General features: G+C 45.1%; 1 protein-coding gene across 3 annotated transcripts in view; it reads right to left on the reverse strand.

The window, feature by feature from the left end:
• DSP (desmoplakin) overlaps positions 1–17,968 on the reverse strand; it is a 40,679-nt gene extending 22,711 nt beyond the window's left edge. For all 3 annotated transcript variants that reach the window (XM_059836058.1, XM_059836057.1, XM_059836056.1), the window contains exons 1-6: positions 17,775–17,968; positions 8,463–8,565; positions 6,077–6,225; positions 5,564–5,738; positions 2,804–2,932; positions 669–719 (exon numbers count right to left, since the gene is read on the reverse strand). In XM_059836058.1, the coding sequence (XP_059692041.1) occupies positions 669–719; positions 2,804–2,932; positions 5,564–5,738; positions 6,077–6,225; positions 8,463–8,565; positions 17,775–17,968 (801 nt within the window). The remainder of the gene's footprint in view (positions 1–668; positions 720–2,803; positions 2,933–5,563; positions 5,739–6,076; positions 6,226–8,462; positions 8,566–17,774) is intronic.
• Positions 17,969–18,969: the final 1,001 nt, after the last annotated feature.

An 18,969-nucleotide genomic window follows, 5' to 3' on the forward strand; every position in this document is an offset into this window, starting at 1 on the left:
AAATAGAAAATACAAGAAATGCCTGAACATTTAACATCACTTTTACTTGCATTTGCTGCTCATAGCACACCCATGATGTTTTAGCAGCACCTTTTGCACAGATGACACTTGATGAAAAGATTCCTTCTCTGTCCTCACATCATAATACACATCCTGTTGCTTGAAGTGTGTACAGGAATCAGCTTCCAGTCCCAAGGGTTAAATCTACCATTTGCACAAGATTCTCACTGTATTTTACATGAAGATCCAAAGCAGAGAAGATGCACAGCACTACACAGAATTTGGTTTCAATCCCACCTTTGGGTAACTTTTCAAGCTTCATATATAGATTAACTGCATCACTACATTTACTCCCATTAAGAAGGTAGAGTTCTACTCTTCACCTGCTTAGTGACCAACTCCCTTCACCAGGTGCAAACTATAAACTTCCTTGTGAGGGTAAGTCAATTATACACCAGGTAATGAATTAATCTCAAGTTCCTGACTCCAACCGAACCTTAGAGAAACTACAAAGCACTGTCAGTTTACTGCTGAATAGAATTGTTTAAATATGTATCTGTCACTCCATTGAAACCTGAAGTATTCCTTGACTATCACACCAGTGTTAATAAAGCAAAAATGAGCATTCATCATAGAGCTTATCCGACATGAACAAATCTCATGCTCACCAGCAGTCCTTCATATTCTTCCTCCAGCTGATGAACCGCAGCCTTCTCCCGCTGAAACAAAGACAGCAAGTATTTAGTGAGCCTTTTACAAGTTGCCTATTTGCTGATATTTTCTTTACAGTGTCAGTATCATAATGTTATAACCACAGGTGGTAACCTGCAAATGCCTGCAAGAGACACAGGTGAGTAGCAGATCTGCACCACTGGAGGACCACAAGAAGTACAAAACCAAGGCTTGGACAAACTTATTTCCCTCAGGGATGCTTAGTACAAAAGCAAGGTTGCACATAACCCCTCTAATACCGAAAAGAGTTCCCAAAACTGGATCTCTTTTGTACGAAACTCCTAGACAGTTGTGGGGAACCAGCTAATCCTAGAGATAGCTTTGGAGATTTTGAAGTAGTGTAAACTACGATGTGAGCAGGACGCTCCAATTTTTATTCCCATTTCTATGACTGGGAACCCGCACAACCTTGGAACTGGTATTCCATAGGGCCAGACTATCACCTTCCCTATTCGAAGCAGAAGGGAAAAGGGAGTAATACCCCTTCCACTCTTCAGCTTGGCTGAGAGATCAGAGCTCCAGAACAGAGTGCCTTTTCTTTAGATCCAACTCTCTGTCCTCCTGTCCGTGTGAGCAATTAACAGAAAAGAAGAATGGGAATGAAGTAAGCCTCCTCTCTCCTATACCTAGCTGCTAGGCTGACAGGAGAGGAAGTTAACCACTGCATTTTCAGTGTCATCAAGTTGGGTGGGAGTGTTGATCTGCTCGAGGGTCGGAAGGCTCTGCAGAGGGATCTGGACAGGCTGGATCGATGGGCTGAGGCCAATTGTATGAGGTTCAACAAGGCCAAGTGCCAGGTCCTGCACTTCGGTCACAACAACCCCATGCAACGTTACAGACTGGGGGACGAGTGGCTGGAAAGCTGCCCCGCAGAAAAGGACCTGGGGGTGCTGATCGACACCCGGCTGAATATGAGCCAGCAGTGTGCCCAGGTGGCCAAGAAGGCCAACGCCATCCTGGCCTGTATCAGACACAGTGTGGCCAGCAGGAGCAGGGAGGTGATCGTGCCCCTGTACTCGGCGCTGGTGAGGCCGCACCTCGAATGCTGTGTTCAGTTTTGGGCCCCTCACTACAAGAAGGACATTGAGGTGCTGGAGCGTGTCCAGAGAAGGGCGACGAAGCTGGTGAGGGGTCTGGAGCACAAGTCTGATGAGGAGCGGCTGAGGGAACTGGGGTTGTTCAGCCTGGAGAAGAGAGGCTGAGGGGAGACCTTATTGCTCTCTACAATTACCTGAAAGGGGGTTGCAGAGAGGTGGGTGTTGGCCTCTTCTCCCAAGTGAAGAGTGACAGAACAAGAGGAAATGGCCTCAAGTTGCGCCAGGGGAGGTTCAGATTGGATATTAGGAAAAAGTTCTTTACTGAGAGAGTGGTGAGACACTGGAATAAACTGCCCAGGGAAGTGGTGGAGTCACCATCCCTGGAGGTGTTCAAGGAACGTGTGGATGAGGCATTGTGGGACATGGTTTAATGGGCATGGTGGTGTTGGGTTGATGGTTGGACTTGATGATCTTACAGGTCTTTTCCAACCTTAGTGATTCTGTGATTCTGTGATCTTTATTCCAATCACAAAACCCAGAGGGGAACAGAAGCCTCAGAGGGGCAAAAAACGAAAAAACAAAAATCCATGAAAGAGCCCACACCTAAGAAAAGCTCTAAGCTTAGCACAGAATTTGGGCATTTTTCACAGAAATTCCCTCATTACTCAAGGCTGTATCTAAGCACCCACCTTATCCTTTCACTTTCTTGTTTTAATGTAGCTAGACAGAAAGTGAGAATAATCATTCTTAGCCATTCTCACAAAAAATGTTGCAATATTTGTTTGCCAGCCTTGGTACACAACAACAAAATGTTAAATAGCTACTAATTTATCATTTTAAAATTCTGGGGAAAGAAGTGGAACACAAAATAACCAAGAAATAATAAATATTAGGGTTGAAAGTGGTTGCTATCATGACACCAGTGCTTTCTGAAGAGAAGCTGAGCCATTCAGCATTCCTTTTTGTAGCGGAACATCAGCGAGCTAATGACATAAATCTAGACTAAGCAATGTGTAAGGGAAGACAGTAACTACCAGATCTGTTTTGACTTTGTCCAGGTGCCAGCGATAGTCTCCAATGGCATTGTGAGTCCTCCTATGGTCACCAATTTGTTGCTCGATGGATGCTGCATCAAACCCCCATTTCACTAGCTCCATTTCAGCCTAGGAGAAAGAGGCAGTATTTGTACTTTCATTTCCAACATTATTATCTAAATCAGAGCATAAATGAATTAAACTGAAGGAAACATGACTATGCAGTAGAGAGCAAAACTGAACAAAGGGAAGTTCAGAATAGGGGGTTACAATTTCCTAAAACTGTCATCACTTAAACTGTGTGACAGTCTCCCAAAGTAGAAGAAACAAAGTAGGGAAAATATTTAAGTTTCTTAACATTAGACTAGATGGAGCACACTCAGTAGTGTATCATCACCTGTTTTCTTTAGAGCAAACTGTCCTTTTATGTTCTACAGTATAGTTACATTCCTATCACTCTGAAAACAAATTATGACTTTACCAAACAATGCTATTCATGCAATTCATGTGAAAATACCCAGAGTCAAGTTCTGTAGTACACTACATTTCCATTTTAATTACACTTATGTAAACTCCAATAACTTCAGTTAAATGCAGTCAAACTAAATGACAAAAGAGAAGATAAATTGGAATTATTATAGAACATGTTTGTCTTGCATTTTGGCAACATTTACTGTAGGATGCCGAGTGAAAATCTCTATGAACAGCCTTTGAAAAACAGTAATACACCTGGATAATTACTAACTCGAAAACTATCTGACTGCAGTTCTTAGTTTCATTATTTTCAAATATTAAAAGCCACTGAATTCACAATTCAGCTCCTCAAACTCCAAATCATCTTTTATGCTGTAAAGACACACTCCCTCTCTGTCTGAATGCCTGTCTGCGCACACTCACAGTAAAGAAATAGGTATCTTAATCTTGGGCTGGCACCAAATTTGGTAATTACCAGCCTGGAGCCAAATCTCTATGAGTCAACAGATGACAATAAAGCCTGAACCACACTCAAGCATAGGGGTTCAAAGGCAGTGTTGAAAATGATCCAAGCAACAAAACCATTTTCATTCAGCCATCTAAAAGTTACCGGACTTTGACCCTTCTCGTTATACTTAAAGAGACTGTAGCAACAGCAGCAGTCCTGGCTGGCTGCCAGTACACGAACAAAGGCTGTCTGGGTTTCACTGCACTTTCCCTAATTCTGCACTGGAAATTTGACCGACCCTCCTACCACCTGATTCTCCTGTCAGCAAACCATCCAGACAGAAAACACAAAAACACCAGCAGAAAACCACAGCTGCTCAGACCTTTTCCCACATCTCACCACATTACTAGGGGAAGCATTATCCTGGTCCCAATGTGAGCAGGTAATGAGACACAGCGAGACACAGTGGGAAGAGGAGGCATAGTGGAAAGTTCAAAGTAAGTTTTCCCTAAAAACCCTCAAAAGCCAAACAGGGAGGTAAGTGCTTACTGACCCCACCTCAGCCTTGCTTTAGGGATTGAAGAAGGGAGAACGAGCAAGCGTTTTACTTTCACAGGAGCTTTTGTGTGGGAACAGTTATAAAGCACTTGCTTATGCTCCCTGTGCTTAGCGAGGGTGTCACGTGCCGTCTTTGGGAGGTGCAGCATGTTCACAGCCTTTCATCGCTGGAAGCATGCCCAGTGTCTGTCCAACATCACTCCTCAAACCATGTCAGGTCTGACAATTAGCCTACTCTCCCACAGTGCGCATACAGCAATCATATCTGCTGTTGCTTTCCTGACATGATGCTTATACACATTACCACTCAGGGAGTGCATCTCCACTTCCCCTTCTTCCTCTAAAACATGCCATGCTATGGGAGGGCACTGAAAGACTAGACTATGACTAGCACTCACATAAAAGTATGGGAAACTGTACAGAGCTCTCCCCTCCTCATCTGGTTTGCATAGCAGCCACCTGACAAACACCATATACAGATAACAATGACAGGATCCCTAAGCAACAGCCTAATAAAGAGAGATAAAAATAACGCAATTTCAATTTACAAGGAGTCTGCAAAGTATAACTTCAGCCAACTTGTTCCATCCTCCCTACCTGTCTCTCAGAAAGGGCTATCCAGCCACAAACACACAACTTTCACTTCAGCAGCACAAAAACAGGCTACAGGCTCTCAACATGTGTTTTCTACTCCAGGTTACATCATCAACAGCTGTGTATAGGCAAATTTATTCTGCACGTGCAACAAATACACACGAAAATGCTGAAGCTGCTATTTCAGCAGTGATTTCTGAAAGTCAAGTCCTGTGGCAATCAGCTCCACCTTCTGGCCCCTGCTGTGATAAGGATAGATTAGAGGGGGAGACCAACTGTAAAATACTGGACAATGGTTAAATCTGTGAAGCTGGTCCTATCTGTGTACAGGGTTAACATAAATATGAGTCATAAAGGAAATCTGTGGAAGGAAGGAAGGAAGGAAGGAAATATTGAGCATAATAATCTCTAACACAAACATGCCAATGCCTTTTGTTACGTTAACAGCTGTGTCTCATTTAGCTTTCAAATCTAAGACCCCAAAGTCATGTTTGTATTTCAGTGGAAACTCACTACATGTACAATACTGCAATTAGAAAAAATAAAAAGAGGAACTTGGAATAATATACGAGCATTCACATGTACTTTTAATTTTCTACTGGCACCCAGAACATTACTGCATGCGAGGTGACATTCATAAACACCACCAGGTCTTAGCATTGTCTCTGGGTTTTGCACAGATTTACCTTCTGCTGCCTCATCCAGTTTAAACATTCACTTGTGACACGTTTTGTGTACTCATCCCAGCCTGAGCCACTCTGAGAGGAGTAGCAACCACCGCCTTTAGAGCTGGCCCTCCTGGCACGGGGAACACTGATGGCTTTGTACAGGGCACGCATTTGCTCTTGAAGTTGAAGCAGCCTGAAAGGAAAGGAACCAGTTAGTGCCTATATGGAAAACAACCAGAAAACACAGAAACAACACAACTCATCTCTCTGACTGGACCACCAAGTATTCAAAACAAAGTGCTGAAAGCACAGGCTGTGGAAAAAATATATTGACTAAAATTTCACGGGGACAACCAAGGTGTGAAATTCTGTAAGAAATATATTACTGCAAGGCCTTTCTCCATGTTAGCATGCCCCAAACAAACCTGACTGATTTCTGTCCCATCCTGCAACACCAGGGAAGGTGAGCACTTGAGACACCACAAACTTGTTTCAGCCATATTCCCTACCTCAGCCCTTCCCTGGCAGTACCTTTTCTGATACATTTCACAGGGTTGGCCCATCTGCCTCATCTCTCTGATCAGCCCATCCAGGATATCCATTTGGTCATTTGCCTGCGCAAAACACTCTTCCAGATCTCTGTTCCCTCTAATCTGGACACCATCTCCATATTTCAATTCCTAAAAAAAGAAAAAAAAAAAAAAAGACAGAGAAAGAGATGGGACATGAAATTAAATATTCACCACCCAAGCTTCAGCTTGGTTGTTTTAGAAGAGATGTTATGAGGACCAGTTATTTTTAAGAAGCATAACAGGTTTCAAGTGCTAGGTCTCCGATTGCCAGTTTAACTGGCAGAAGGCCAATCAACAAAGGATCCACAGTCACTGGAAAGTCCTTATTACAAATAAAATATAAAAGAAAATTATTAAAACATAATACCAACCAAACCTTTCCCTAAAGAACAGCACATCCTCACTGATGTTTATTTCAGCAGAACCAAGGCTTCACACAGTGTGCTAAGTTTTTAAGACCTTATGCTTTGGCGTTTAGAGGGCAAGAAGCAAACACTCTGTCCTAGCGGGAGCTGGTGGATATTGCTCCCGATTTTTCAGAAGTTTCCCTGAGGTTCTAAAACTCCTCCCCTGCAAAAGCACAGACTGCACCCTGTCTGCCTGGGACCAGCTCTGTGCCCGGTCACATTTGCATCCCACCATATCACCCGAAGTCTAGGCAAATTCTTCATGCGCCCTCTCAGTCCAGTGGACCACAGTACGGTCGTGGTGCTTCGAGCAGGAAGACATGACTTTTTGATCTCATCCCACACTGACACAGCCATGCTGAACAAAACATAACCCAGCTGTGATTTGATTTTGAAATAAAATATTGATGGACCTCACTACTTTGTCCTTCAGAAAGAAAAGAAAAAAAAAGCAAGCAATGCATGTTGTGGCACCAAGCTAGAACTAAACATCTCTTTCTTTTAACTTCACTGGAATAATATTGATCCTTAACAAGAGGCTGTATTTACTCTGGCATTGATTTTTATATAAACATGCTCACACGTGCTGTATCTCTGAAAAGGAAATGAACTGCTAACCACAGAGTTCATTCCTGAACAAATTTTATGTCCACAGAGGGTCCAAAAGTGTGCATTAAATCACATCTACTGCAGAACTGTGAATGGGTTTTGGATCTCAGTGGCCTCAACAGCAGGATGCACTCACCACCCTGCACCTCCTCTGACTTTAGCAGAGACAGAGTCCCATGATCACCAAGACTAGGCGCTGGTGAGGCCGCACCTCGAATCCTGTGTTCAGTGTTGGGCCCCTCCCTACAAGAAGGACATTGAGGTGCTGGAGCGTGTCCAGAGAAGGGCGATGAAGCTGGTGAGGGGTCTGGAGCACAAGTCTGATGAGGAGCGGCTGAGGGAACTGGGGCTGTTCAGTCTGGAGAAGAGGAGGCTGAGGGGAGACCTCATCCCTCTCTACAACTACCTGAAAGGAGGTTGCAGAGAGGTGGGTGTTGGCCTCTTCTCCCAAGTGACAAGTGACAGGGCAAGAGGAAATGGCCTCAAGTTGCGCCAGGGGAGATTCAGATTGGATATTAGGAAAAAGTTCTTTACTGAGAGAGTGGTGAGACACTGGAATAAACTGCCCAGGGAAGTGGTGGAGTCACCATCCCTGGAGGTGTTCAAGGAACGTGTGGACGAGGCATTGTGGGACATGGTTTAATGGGCATGGTGGTGTTTGCTGGTTGATGGTTGGACTTGATGATCTTACAGGTCTTTTCCAACCTTAGTGATTCTGTGATTTCTGTGACTGAATCTAGTGTCAGTGAGTAACCTACCCCCAGGCACTATGGGTTTATATCAGTGTAGCGTACAGCAAAGATCATTTCTATGCATTTGGGATGAAACAGTCAAGAAGATTTTAATCTAGTTTTATACATCTCTTCAGGAATTATCTGGAAAAATAAAAGAAAGGTAATGAAAGTTCATTATGGCTCAGAAAATGATGACGATGTTCTACAGGACACACTAAGAGACTATAAGTGGCCTTAACATTATTAACAGCTGTATACACTCACAATGGCCTTGACCTAAACCTGAAAAATAAGATGCAGTAGAATTTGTTTGAAGGGTAGGTGTTTAAAAAAAAAAAAAAAAAAAATCAAGAAGTCCCCCTTTTCTTAATCAGACACGTTTCAATCAGTTTTACTGAACACTGAGTGCAGACAGAGGAGCTAGACCTAGGAAGGCAGTACTCTATTCCACTTCCAGTTGGCTCACGCAAAGAGCTGAAAGGGGAGAAAGGAGATGAAGAAGCAGAGCCTGTGAGTCCAGATAACAACACAGCATAGCATTCATTCCCTGTAATATTCATAATCACTTTTGATAATAAGAACAAGAAGCACTCACGGGTTGTACTATGAGCTCAGCTCGCATCAGGCAATCCGAACAGTTTTGCAAAAGCTCCTGGATGGTGTTCTGGCGTCTGGACACTGTACAGGTCCCATTCTGGCTGTTGTGGGGGAGAAGAAGTAGTAAGTATAGAGTAATCACACATTTTGAAGAGACAAGAGAAACACAAATTCCTAAGACCTAAGGGAAGTTACATGGAATAATCAATCTCATTAAGCTTCACAGAGACACACACACTTTATCTGGCCCTCCTGCATAATTGCACTGTGAAGTTTTAATGCCAATTCCACGATGGCAGAGCCACTTTGTAATTCTGTAACAGCAGGTGTGGACTGACTTCACCACAGGATCGAGCAGAAGGTGGAAACTGGCGTGCCATAAAGGAGAAAGGTTGTCTTCCAGCACAGGTATTTGTAGCTTTGATAGGCAAAACTTTGGCAGTATTACAGCGAGAATAAATTATTCATGATCTTTGTTAAACTCAATACATTAGAAGGTAGTCTTTGCATGACGTTACCGTACGTGTTATCACACCAGCCATCGAATGTCAGAGCATAAAAGGAAAGCAGGATTCTCTGCTACGCAAGTGCATGAGCACACAAGTCCATACAAGCGTATGAAGGGTCCTTTTATCAGTGGAAATGGATGAAGCTAGTGCAGTGTCTTAAAAAGGCATGGCAAGTTGCACATGCTACTACAAAAACAGAGGTAGGGGATGGAGTTAGAGGACATGCTTTTTTACAAACAAATAAAGCAGGAGTTTGGGGGTTCCAAGTAAAACTTCAGAACTGAAAACACTAGTGGGGGAAAATGCCAACATAGATAACAGGGTCGTTACTGTTGTCTTACACATAATCTACTGCATCCCTACCACCAGAAAGTTGCTTTTGCAGCATTTGGGATTCAGCCACCAAAGCGAGCCACTGCTAGTTGAACATGGGTGAGGTGCTTCAAGCGAGGAACCATTCCTCACTGATGGAATCAGAGCTCCCAAGCAAGCCCAGGCAGCTCCCAAACCAAAGCACTTGCCAGTGAAACTAAAATAAACCACTACTAAGAGACAGTAACAAACTAAGATGCTTCCAAGCCTTGCCTAGTTTTCTAACTCCTGTGCTCACAGTAGGTAACCTTTTCCATTACAAATCACTGAAGGCCCAAATCTTCCATACAACACCAACATCAAAAAGACTGTCAATGCAAACCTGTCCAGCTCAGAGCCAGCAAGTCATCTGGATTCAATGGAAATCTTTCCACTGACTTCAACAGACAGACCATTCTTCACAAAAGGAACTGTAACAATGTAAAAAACTTGGCAGAGCTATCCCTGGGAAAATCACTGCAGTGGTGAGAAACGTTCAACAGTATATTTTTCAAAGCTCTTCTGCAGTGTGTGCAGTCGGTGCTTCAGCAGCCTGCCATTCCCCTACCAGCTCTTCTTGAACAAGTGGAAGAAGTTTGAGCAACTTTTCACCAGCTTCCCTCAATACCAGGGAGCAGACCCTCAAAGGCACAGAGACGGGACTGGAGAATCACTGGGTGACCTAAAACAAGCTGTACACATGCAACTCCTGGCTTGAACTGTGACCCTTTGGCTGCACAAACACTGCGCCCAACTGTGCTATGCACCCCTGCATATCTTGGAAACAGCTTAGAGAAAACAACTGTGAAAAATAACATATGGGTCTGATTTTGTGCCAGGCTTCCTGTCAGCTTCCTTTTCTAAACCCTTCCTTCTCCTTAGGCATCGCTGTTGTGTTTGGATCTAGAAGTATCTGACTGCATCTAAAATTTACATTTAATTACACCCCCAATTATTCTCATGAATGAAACATAATGAACGAGAGGAACCTTCCAAGCAGTTTTCTCTTTTTAGAACATCAGAAGAGTATTTTTTCTCCAATCATCTCCTGACAGCTATAAGTGCCGGATATCCATTAAAGCCAAAAGAACTATAGATGGGGACCAGACTTGTACTGTAATAAATCAGCTTATCTCCACTGGCTTCAGTGTAACTTCACTGACCTCAAAGGCATTACTGCACACTAAGAGGAGGTCTAAACAATGGCTGTCATAGTAACACACTAAGAAATCGCAAAGAAAAGCTATTTTCAAATAAATCATACTACTAAAACAATTTATAAGATAGAAAAAGTAGAAATACAAGTATTTTGTGTTCATCCCAATGATGTTAGAATACCACATCCAGAATTATTGTCCAAATAATAAAAAAGTTGGAAAACTGAAGATGGTTTAATATAGATGCACAGAACTGTTTCAAAGGCAGGAGCAGATGCCTTGAAGTGGGAGACATAAGCACACCCTATTTAGATCTTCAAATAAAGATCTACAAGTTACTTGTTTACAGTTTACAGGGACCTTCACAAGAAGAAAGCAGCAAGCCTTTGAGGCTCTCCAATCTAGTAGATAAAGACATAACCAAAATAATGTCAGAAGCTGGAACAATACAAACTGAAAGCAGGAAAGAGCACAATACTTCATCAATGCTGCTTTTAACACCTTGGATGTCAGTTTTATTGTTAAACAGGTAACTGTTTTGCTAGTCAAAATACTGAGATCAATACTAGGATAACAGGTGAAAAGGCAGTGGCCTGTTAAAGGTAGCTGATGACACTGGGAGAGCTCATGGCTTTCAAATCCATCAGCCGGTCAAACAGAGCTACACTGGGTTACGGGGCATACCCAGAGACAGCAGATGCCAGCACAGGAGCTGATGTTTGATGGCATAGCTCCACCAAGTCAACAGGACTTCAAATGTGAAGAGGATTTAGCGGTACAAATACACTCAAGAATGGCATAAATTAATCTCTGAATGTAAAAAATAAAAATACTTAGCAAGACAATACCTCAGCATATATTGGTTGATACATCAGATTGTGCTAGCACAATCTCACCCGGACACATCTTCAATACTTCCATGTGACAGGAGAGTATTTCATAAGCAGTTTCAAAGGACTTCAGTGTAATATTCCTTAATTGAAGCCAACAGGCCTTTAATGGGAATGAATAGATGAAAGCAGAAACCCCAATGCAGAGTAAGCAGACATCCAACTTTGAGGCAGAAGGAAACAGCCAGCCAAAGGAAAACAATATCCAACACAATGGGATAAGGAAAAAAAATACACTGGACTAAAGAAACTGAGGCAAACCCTAACCCCTGAACATGCTACATGGCATGATAACATGGAGGTAAGAACAACGCTGGGTTTTCAAAGTACAACCATGTCACCTAGATCCTATATAAAAATACATTTATGTCCCTCACAAAGATCTAGGACCCCAACAATCCTCCAGGACACAGATTAAGTGGATTACCATAGACAGTATTTTGTCAATGTCTCTCTTGCTTGATACGATTTTGTTTACATGAAATTGAGTAAGTTTAAAGTAATGTTTGGTCATTGTTGTAACTACTGCTGTTATGATGACAATTTGATTTGATTTGAACTCTGGCAGCATCTAAAGCTGGAACCTGTGAATAGGATCCTGCTGCACCCAACACTGTAGGCACACCACACAGTGAAAGTATGGACAGGTTTTTCACTTGTTTTACTGCACCCCTGTAAATACAGCATACATTTTCAACCATTCCAGCAGAAAGGGAAAGAACTGGAGCTTGGCCTTTTAGCAGGATTTGTAACACAAGAGTGCAGGGACTCCTACTAATAAAGACACGCATTTGCAAGAATTGAGTATTTGCTGTACTGCTTTGGTTTTGTAAACCCTGCAGAACAGCGCTGAGTGAAACAGCCTGGTCTGCTTCAGACCTTAACTGCCTATTTGTCCCTACAGCTAAAAATTTTAGACCGTGACACTTATTTTGAAGGCAACTCATGAATTTCAAAAAAGATACTATTAAACTGAGTTCTTTATAAAATGATGTAGTTTTAATAGTCATTAACTATTCAAGGAACAAAGGAAAACAAAAGGGAGTAGTGTCTTTGTTTTAAAATTATGAGAATACTTGAAAACACAGAAGAATCACTTTCATTTGGGATCTTAAAATGTAGCCCTGTATCTCTCTACGACCAGAAGAGCCCTAGGAAAGGCATACCATCACCACGTTGTCGTCATTCTGTAGAGGAGCCACCCTGCTTGCTGCATGTCAAGGCAGAATACGTTGCTCCCTTGCTATACTGCGCGCTCTTGTTCTCCCAGAGAAATGACGGGACAGCCCAACCCCTGCTGCCACTGGGCTTTGGGCAGGATGGTGGCTCATACAGCATCCCCCTGCTGCAATATACCCCACCTGAGCTAAGCTCAGCCGTTACCTTACCGGTGAATCCTCGATTTCTGATCTAGGATCACACTTAACTGTTAAGCGGTACCAGTGATGCTCACAAGACCCCCAGCTGTACAGAAACAGGAAATAACTATTCCTGCTTTTCGTAAATGGGACTGAGAAACTCTCTCAGAGCCTTGCAACGAGTTAGGAGAGTTGACACAGACACGGTAAACCCAGCTGTGCCCACATCCCTGGCACACAGCAGGGCTGACTACTGCTGCCACTGACTTATTCAAGCAGTCAAAAGATTTCCTAAGTGATATTTTTGGAATAAATTATATATCTTCTGTAAACACTCGGCTTGCACCCTTACAGGCCCGACCGAGTCATCATTACTGCAGAACCCGAAGGGAGGGGAAGAAAGCCAGCTACCTTCTGCTTTCTCATTTGCCTCCTGCTGCTGAAGACCTGCACACCCCCAGCATAAATGCCTGCAACGTGGAGACTGCGCCGGTTTCTACCTTTGTTAGTACACATCAAGAGGCTGCTGTGTTATCCGGGGGGGTGCTTAGCGTCTAGAGAAGCAGAGCAAAGGAGACACGCAGAAGCAGATCCAGCAGCTCTGTGGAGCCTTCCAGCAGCTTCACGGCTCCTTAAAGCTTCGGAAGCACAAAGGGGACACTCTTGGCCCAAAGATACGATTTAAACCAAATTAGAATAATCCTTGTTGAATTTTCCGATTGCTCTACAAAACATTTAACCTTTTAAAAATTCAAAGCATTTTTTTTTTCATTCAAAAAGTAAAGGAAGCTTTACAATAGGTCTTTTTGCAGATCCAAAGTATTGAGCGACTCTCATAACTCAACAAGAGCAAAACAGCAGCACTTCTTCACCCCCGCCCCCCCCCATCCACACAAACTTGTTTGAACAAGCAATAGATTCATCAAGGGATTACCTGGTATGCCCAGGGTAGGCAAGTCACAAGAAAAACCTGACCTGGAATCTCCATTCCCAGCGCACAGCCTGGACGCACCACGGGACTAAACCACCGCCCATCAGCCACTGCCCGCCAGTCGGGTGTGTCTGCCCCTGAAAACGCACCACCATATGCTGGCAAAAGGTGGCGAATCACAATGTCCATAAGAATATAACCAGAAGTTAAAATACTATAAACTAGCCTTTTTTTTTTCCCCCCTCAAAGGAAGTGAATGCAAGTGTCGGAAATTATCAAGACTTTCATAACTGGGTTCTCCCCATACATCCCTGCTCTTACCAGGATCAGTTCTGGCACACCATGGCCTTGCCAAACTAGCCCCATCTGCCGAGTATGCACATACACTAAGGCACAATGACAGGAAACACCAAAAGATGTCTGCATCTTGCATGATCGGGCTCGAAATACCATTAGAAACGTGCAAAAATTAAAGAGTCGCTGGTGAAACCTTAAGACCCCCGAGGCCAAGTGCCTTCAGAGCAAGCAGGGTTTCACAAGGGATCCTGCCACACCTATTCGCAGAAAATCCTTGCACTTTCTCCCACCGGTATTAATCACCAGGAGCAACAGCACCATTTCCAAAGGCCACACCTGCCCGGTGCTGTAGGCTGCAGATACGCTGCCTCTCCCACCTCGGGCTCTGGGAGAGGGAGGTGCCAAATGCAGGGTCCAGCCCAGACCATGGAAATACACATCTGCCAGAGAGATCAGCCACTCGAAACACCAGCAAATCCCTCACCTGACAGAGGCTTTCACACCTGCAAAGGTATCTAGCTTGAAATCTCACGCACATACCTATGAAAAGGTGAGTTGGGATAGGTACAACCTGGTTTTCTTCTCATGGCGTGGCAGCGTCACCAGCTGTTGCTGAAACCCATTTCTTCGCCAGCTCAAGCACAGCGCAGGCTCTGCGGCATGGCAGGTATTCGGCCGCAATTCAGACACATTCCTCCTCCCTCCCCGTCTGCCCATGTGTTTGCTTGTCAGCAGGGCAGTGTTCCCCACCACCACCTCCCAGTGCAACGCTGTGGCAGAGGAGCTCAAAGGGGATGTTACCACGCCATCCCTACCACCACTCAGCTTAGCCAGGACCCTGCAGATCCCTGCAAGACTGACAGGAAGGGCAAAAACATGGCTTTGACTCTGTTTTCCCCAAGTTTACTTTGTCTGTCAGTCCCTGAAAGTAATGTCAGGACAGGGGATGTGAATTTCTAACTCCTCTTCTAACTTAAAGCACAGAAGTTACATTCACTCTTAAGCAGAATTCTGTAAATTATTTTCATATCACATGGTGACCATGAATCCTAGGCTATTTTTTTCCCTAATCTCAGCAATGACAAATAAAACTGCACAACTTGCCACTTCTTTTCCTTCTCTCACAGTGTATCAGATTTTATCTCTCCATAGCAAAGACATTGATAAATATTTGACTGATGAATTGGCAGTTTAGGAGCGTGTGACTCACTGTCAAGCTGAGTATCTGTACTCCGGGCCAAGCTCATCCTGGATTCCCAAGCCAGAAGAAACCGGGAACGTTGTAAAAGCACCTTGCTGAGCCCTAAGGGTAGGGAGCGCCTTGTATTGCTCTGTGAGTAATGTAATACTCAGCACAAACTTGTTTGGCAGAATACGCCCCAAAACTTACAAGACTAGACCCTAAGTTGAATCCTACTGCATTTCAAATGAAGGTACAGTAATCTTCCCCACTGGAAAAAGAAGCCTCAGTTTTGTAAGTTCAGTAACTGCCACTAAACTTTGGCATGGAAGGTATCAGGCTGAATGCAGTTATTAAAACCAGTTCCATAGATGATGGCCTTGATCCTGCAAGCACAACATGCTCAGGATTTAGTGGTTTTTCTGCACGCAGTGCATGTGCAAAAATCAGGCATGATTGCTTTTCTTCATTAACTGGCAACAAAACCCTCATTTTGTATTGTGGGGGACATTTTAATTCAAATCAGCACTAATTAAAAATAAACCTATGCAACTCAGTAAGGTGCAAACACATACATTGTTTTGCAAATAATTACTTAAGTATTTTGTATGGTCAGGTGTTTTCATATACAAAAAAATTATATGTAAAATATATATACATGTATGTATTTTGATCTCATTAACAGGGGTCTTTAGTTCCATGCAGAAGCCTCTCAATAAAGTGAGCAGGAAGTTTCATTGCAACCTGCTTGGCAAATACGCCTTTCAAAAAAGGAGATACGAATATTGTGTTATAGAGAGTAAATGAAAGCATGTTGATACAAGGTTGTTAACCTCTTGATTCTTTCCATTCTTGCTACACCACCACTGAATACTAAAGAAAGAAGAGCCTAACAAACTATGGACTGGTTTAAAATATGTAACAGAAACCAAAGAATGCTAAATTAAAGGAAGGTATTTCTCCTCCAGTGAAAGTCAGGAATAATAGGGAAGTCACTCTAGTGAATCCAACATAGTTGCACCAGAGTAAGCCCAGGAAAAAAGAGAACAGCCTGGAAGTAGCATGTTCTGCCGTTAATTTTTCACGTCTGTCTCTCGTAAACAGTAAAGGTATTCGCAGTGGAGCACCATGAGCAAAACAGATCCTCACAAATGCAATACAACAACGGCATTCTGGAGTCCTAGTATGTGCACTCTCCCATGCTAAAGTATTGAATTGTTCTAATTATATAGCAATAAATAGGTATTCTCATACTACTGTAATAGTAAGTAGACATGTTATAGCTGCAATTCATCATTAACTAACTTACCTGTGCACGCACGAAACCGAAAGTCAAATGAAGAACTAAAACTATGAACCAAGCAAAGTAATAAACAAAACATAGGTAGCATGCAAGTTTTGTCTTTCATTCAGTGGTCCTCTAGCAACAGGTCTGACGTACCTAAACAGAGGTCTCTGTGCTCTCTAGGGTAACCCTAATTTTCTACAGCCATTTATAGATCTGCTTGATTTAATAAAGCCTGCCTGTTCTCATATGCTGTTTATTTACTATATATTTTTAATTCTCATACTTCTGCAATCTAATAATGATGTACTAGCCATAAAATTAGGGGATAAATTCTAACACATATTACACGACAGCACTTCTGAATCAATTCCTAAGTCAGTGGCATCAACAATTAGACCAACAGGTTTAATGGAGCCATTCCGCATGTAAAAAAAAGAGTAATCACCAGCAGTGTTTTGTATAGGCGCCTTATCATACGCCAGTGCCGTTTCCTTCAGTGGCTGTAACTGCTGCCCGCTTTTCAGTTCCGTGAACTCCCAGCCAAGGGGATTAATGGAGAAGTCTTCATGACCACTGCACTTATTTTGCCAGAATCGATCTGCACGGACTGCTGGTGCAGCTGCATCCATGAAAGCAGGTGCTCTCCAAACCAGGACCCACAGCCAGTACCCTGCCCACAAGATCTTCACTGTGCTCGCGCCAACACGGCAAGCGGAAAGTTAAGAAGGTAGAGGAGAGGAACCAGACGGTGTCTTTGCTCCCCAGCCACCGAGGATCGCTGCATGAAAGATCACGGCCTTAAGCTCCTGGGTCTTGCACAAGCTAGAAACAAACTAAAAAATGAGTAAAAGAACGATTCCCACGAGTCAAAGTTGTTTTATAGCCCTAGTTATGCAACTGCCGGTGAGGACAGCGGGAGCTGAGCCTGGGTGTACGAGGTATAAAGCAATTTACCCCAGTACAGCTTGTTTTGCATCACTGAGCAAAGCAGGGTTTTATCAGCAGAGAACTGTTGGGTCAGTATAGCCAGCACAGACGTGTTTACACCCCGGAGTGCAAAGGGGAGACGCCGAGGTTACCATTCTGCCTTTTACCCCGTTACTCTCTTCACAGAGAGTCCCCACCAAAAGTTTTTTTTTTAAAATGTAAAAACTTAAAAGTTCTTTGCTTGCATTTAAAAGCCTTTTAGAAGTTAGTCTCCTCAGGGAGGGAAAAAAAAGGCTTGCGAGCTTGCACACCTCGGAAATTAAACGGCGAGCAGGCTCACGGCAGCTCTGCTAAGGCGGGAGGGAGGGAGCGGGGCCGAGGGCCGGCGGGGCCCGCTCCCCCCTAGCCCGGCCCGCACCTACCCGTATCCGTCGGAGGCGTAGTCCCCCCCGTAGGTCTTCTGGTAGTAGTAGGTCTTGTGGGTGTGGGTGTGGGTGCCGCCGCCGCCCCCCGCCACATGGGAGCTCATCTCGTAGCGCAGGTCGGTGCCCGAGTCAGCCCGCGCCATCCGGCCCAAGGTGTTGATCCGCGGGTGCGAGCCGCCGTTGATGCTCATGGCGGCGGAGGAGCGCGGGGGGCCGCCGCCCGGGGGGAGAGGGGACGACGGGGAAAGCGACGGGGAGACTGACCCACACCCGACGGGGGGAAAGGCATTCACCCCCGGGAGGGCCCGCCGCGGTGCCGCCTCTCCCTCGCAGCCCGCCGAGGGCCGGGGAAGGGCCGAGCGCCGGGGACCAGCGCGGCCCGCAGGTGAGGGGAGGGCAGGGGCGCCGCGCCACGAAGTGCTGTGCGGTGGCGGCGGCGGCAAGAGCGGAGGTCCCGTCCCGTCCCCTCCCCGCTAGCAGAGGAACGGCGAAGCCACACCTTTCGGCGGCGGTTTTAAGCGGCGCTCCTGGGCGTGGAGGAGCCGCCGCCGCCGCCTCGCCTGCGCCCTCCGCGCCTCTTCGGCGGCCGCCTCAGGTTTCTCCGCGGCCCCCGCCCCGCCGCGCCCGGCCCGGCCCGGCTCCCCGCGGCTGCCGCGGTGTCGCTCCCCGGTGGCCGCCCGGGCAGCGCAAGGCCTCTCTCAGCCTCGCAGCAGTGTTTCCACCTTCCTTGGTGCGTGGCTTCCCTCCTCAGCTGCCGGTGGAGGTTGGAGCCCGTTAAAAATTCCCCTTGGCCTGTATGATATCTACCGGCTGGCGCTTTCCCCCCCACTGCCGCAGAGCCCCGGGGCCCGGGCCAGCCGGCCGGAGGGCTGGGAGCGCTGCCAGGAGGGCGGCCGGGGCAGGGGTGCCCAACGATGCCAAAGACCCTCGTGCCTCTCTGGAAAGCAACCGGCACCGGAACGAAGCAGCACGGGATAAATCGGCACCGTTACATCAAGGATGGGTCCAGTCCGCTGGTGGCAGCCCTCTCCCCTTGCACCAAGATGTGGCACATCACAGGGCCGGCGTGCTTGTTAGGAAGGTGGCATAAATGTGTGTTTCATGAACTGGGAAATATATCGGGTCCCATGATTTGGGAAGGCTGTCAATACTCCAAGCCCGGTTCATTTCTGAAACAGCCCTGAAACTTGTA

Source organism: Gavia stellata, chromosome 3, assembly GCF_030936135.1.
Source record: "Gavia stellata isolate bGavSte3 chromosome 3, bGavSte3.hap2, whole genome shotgun sequence".
Taxonomy (NCBI): Eukaryota; Metazoa; Chordata; class Aves; order Gaviiformes; family Gaviidae; genus Gavia; species Gavia stellata.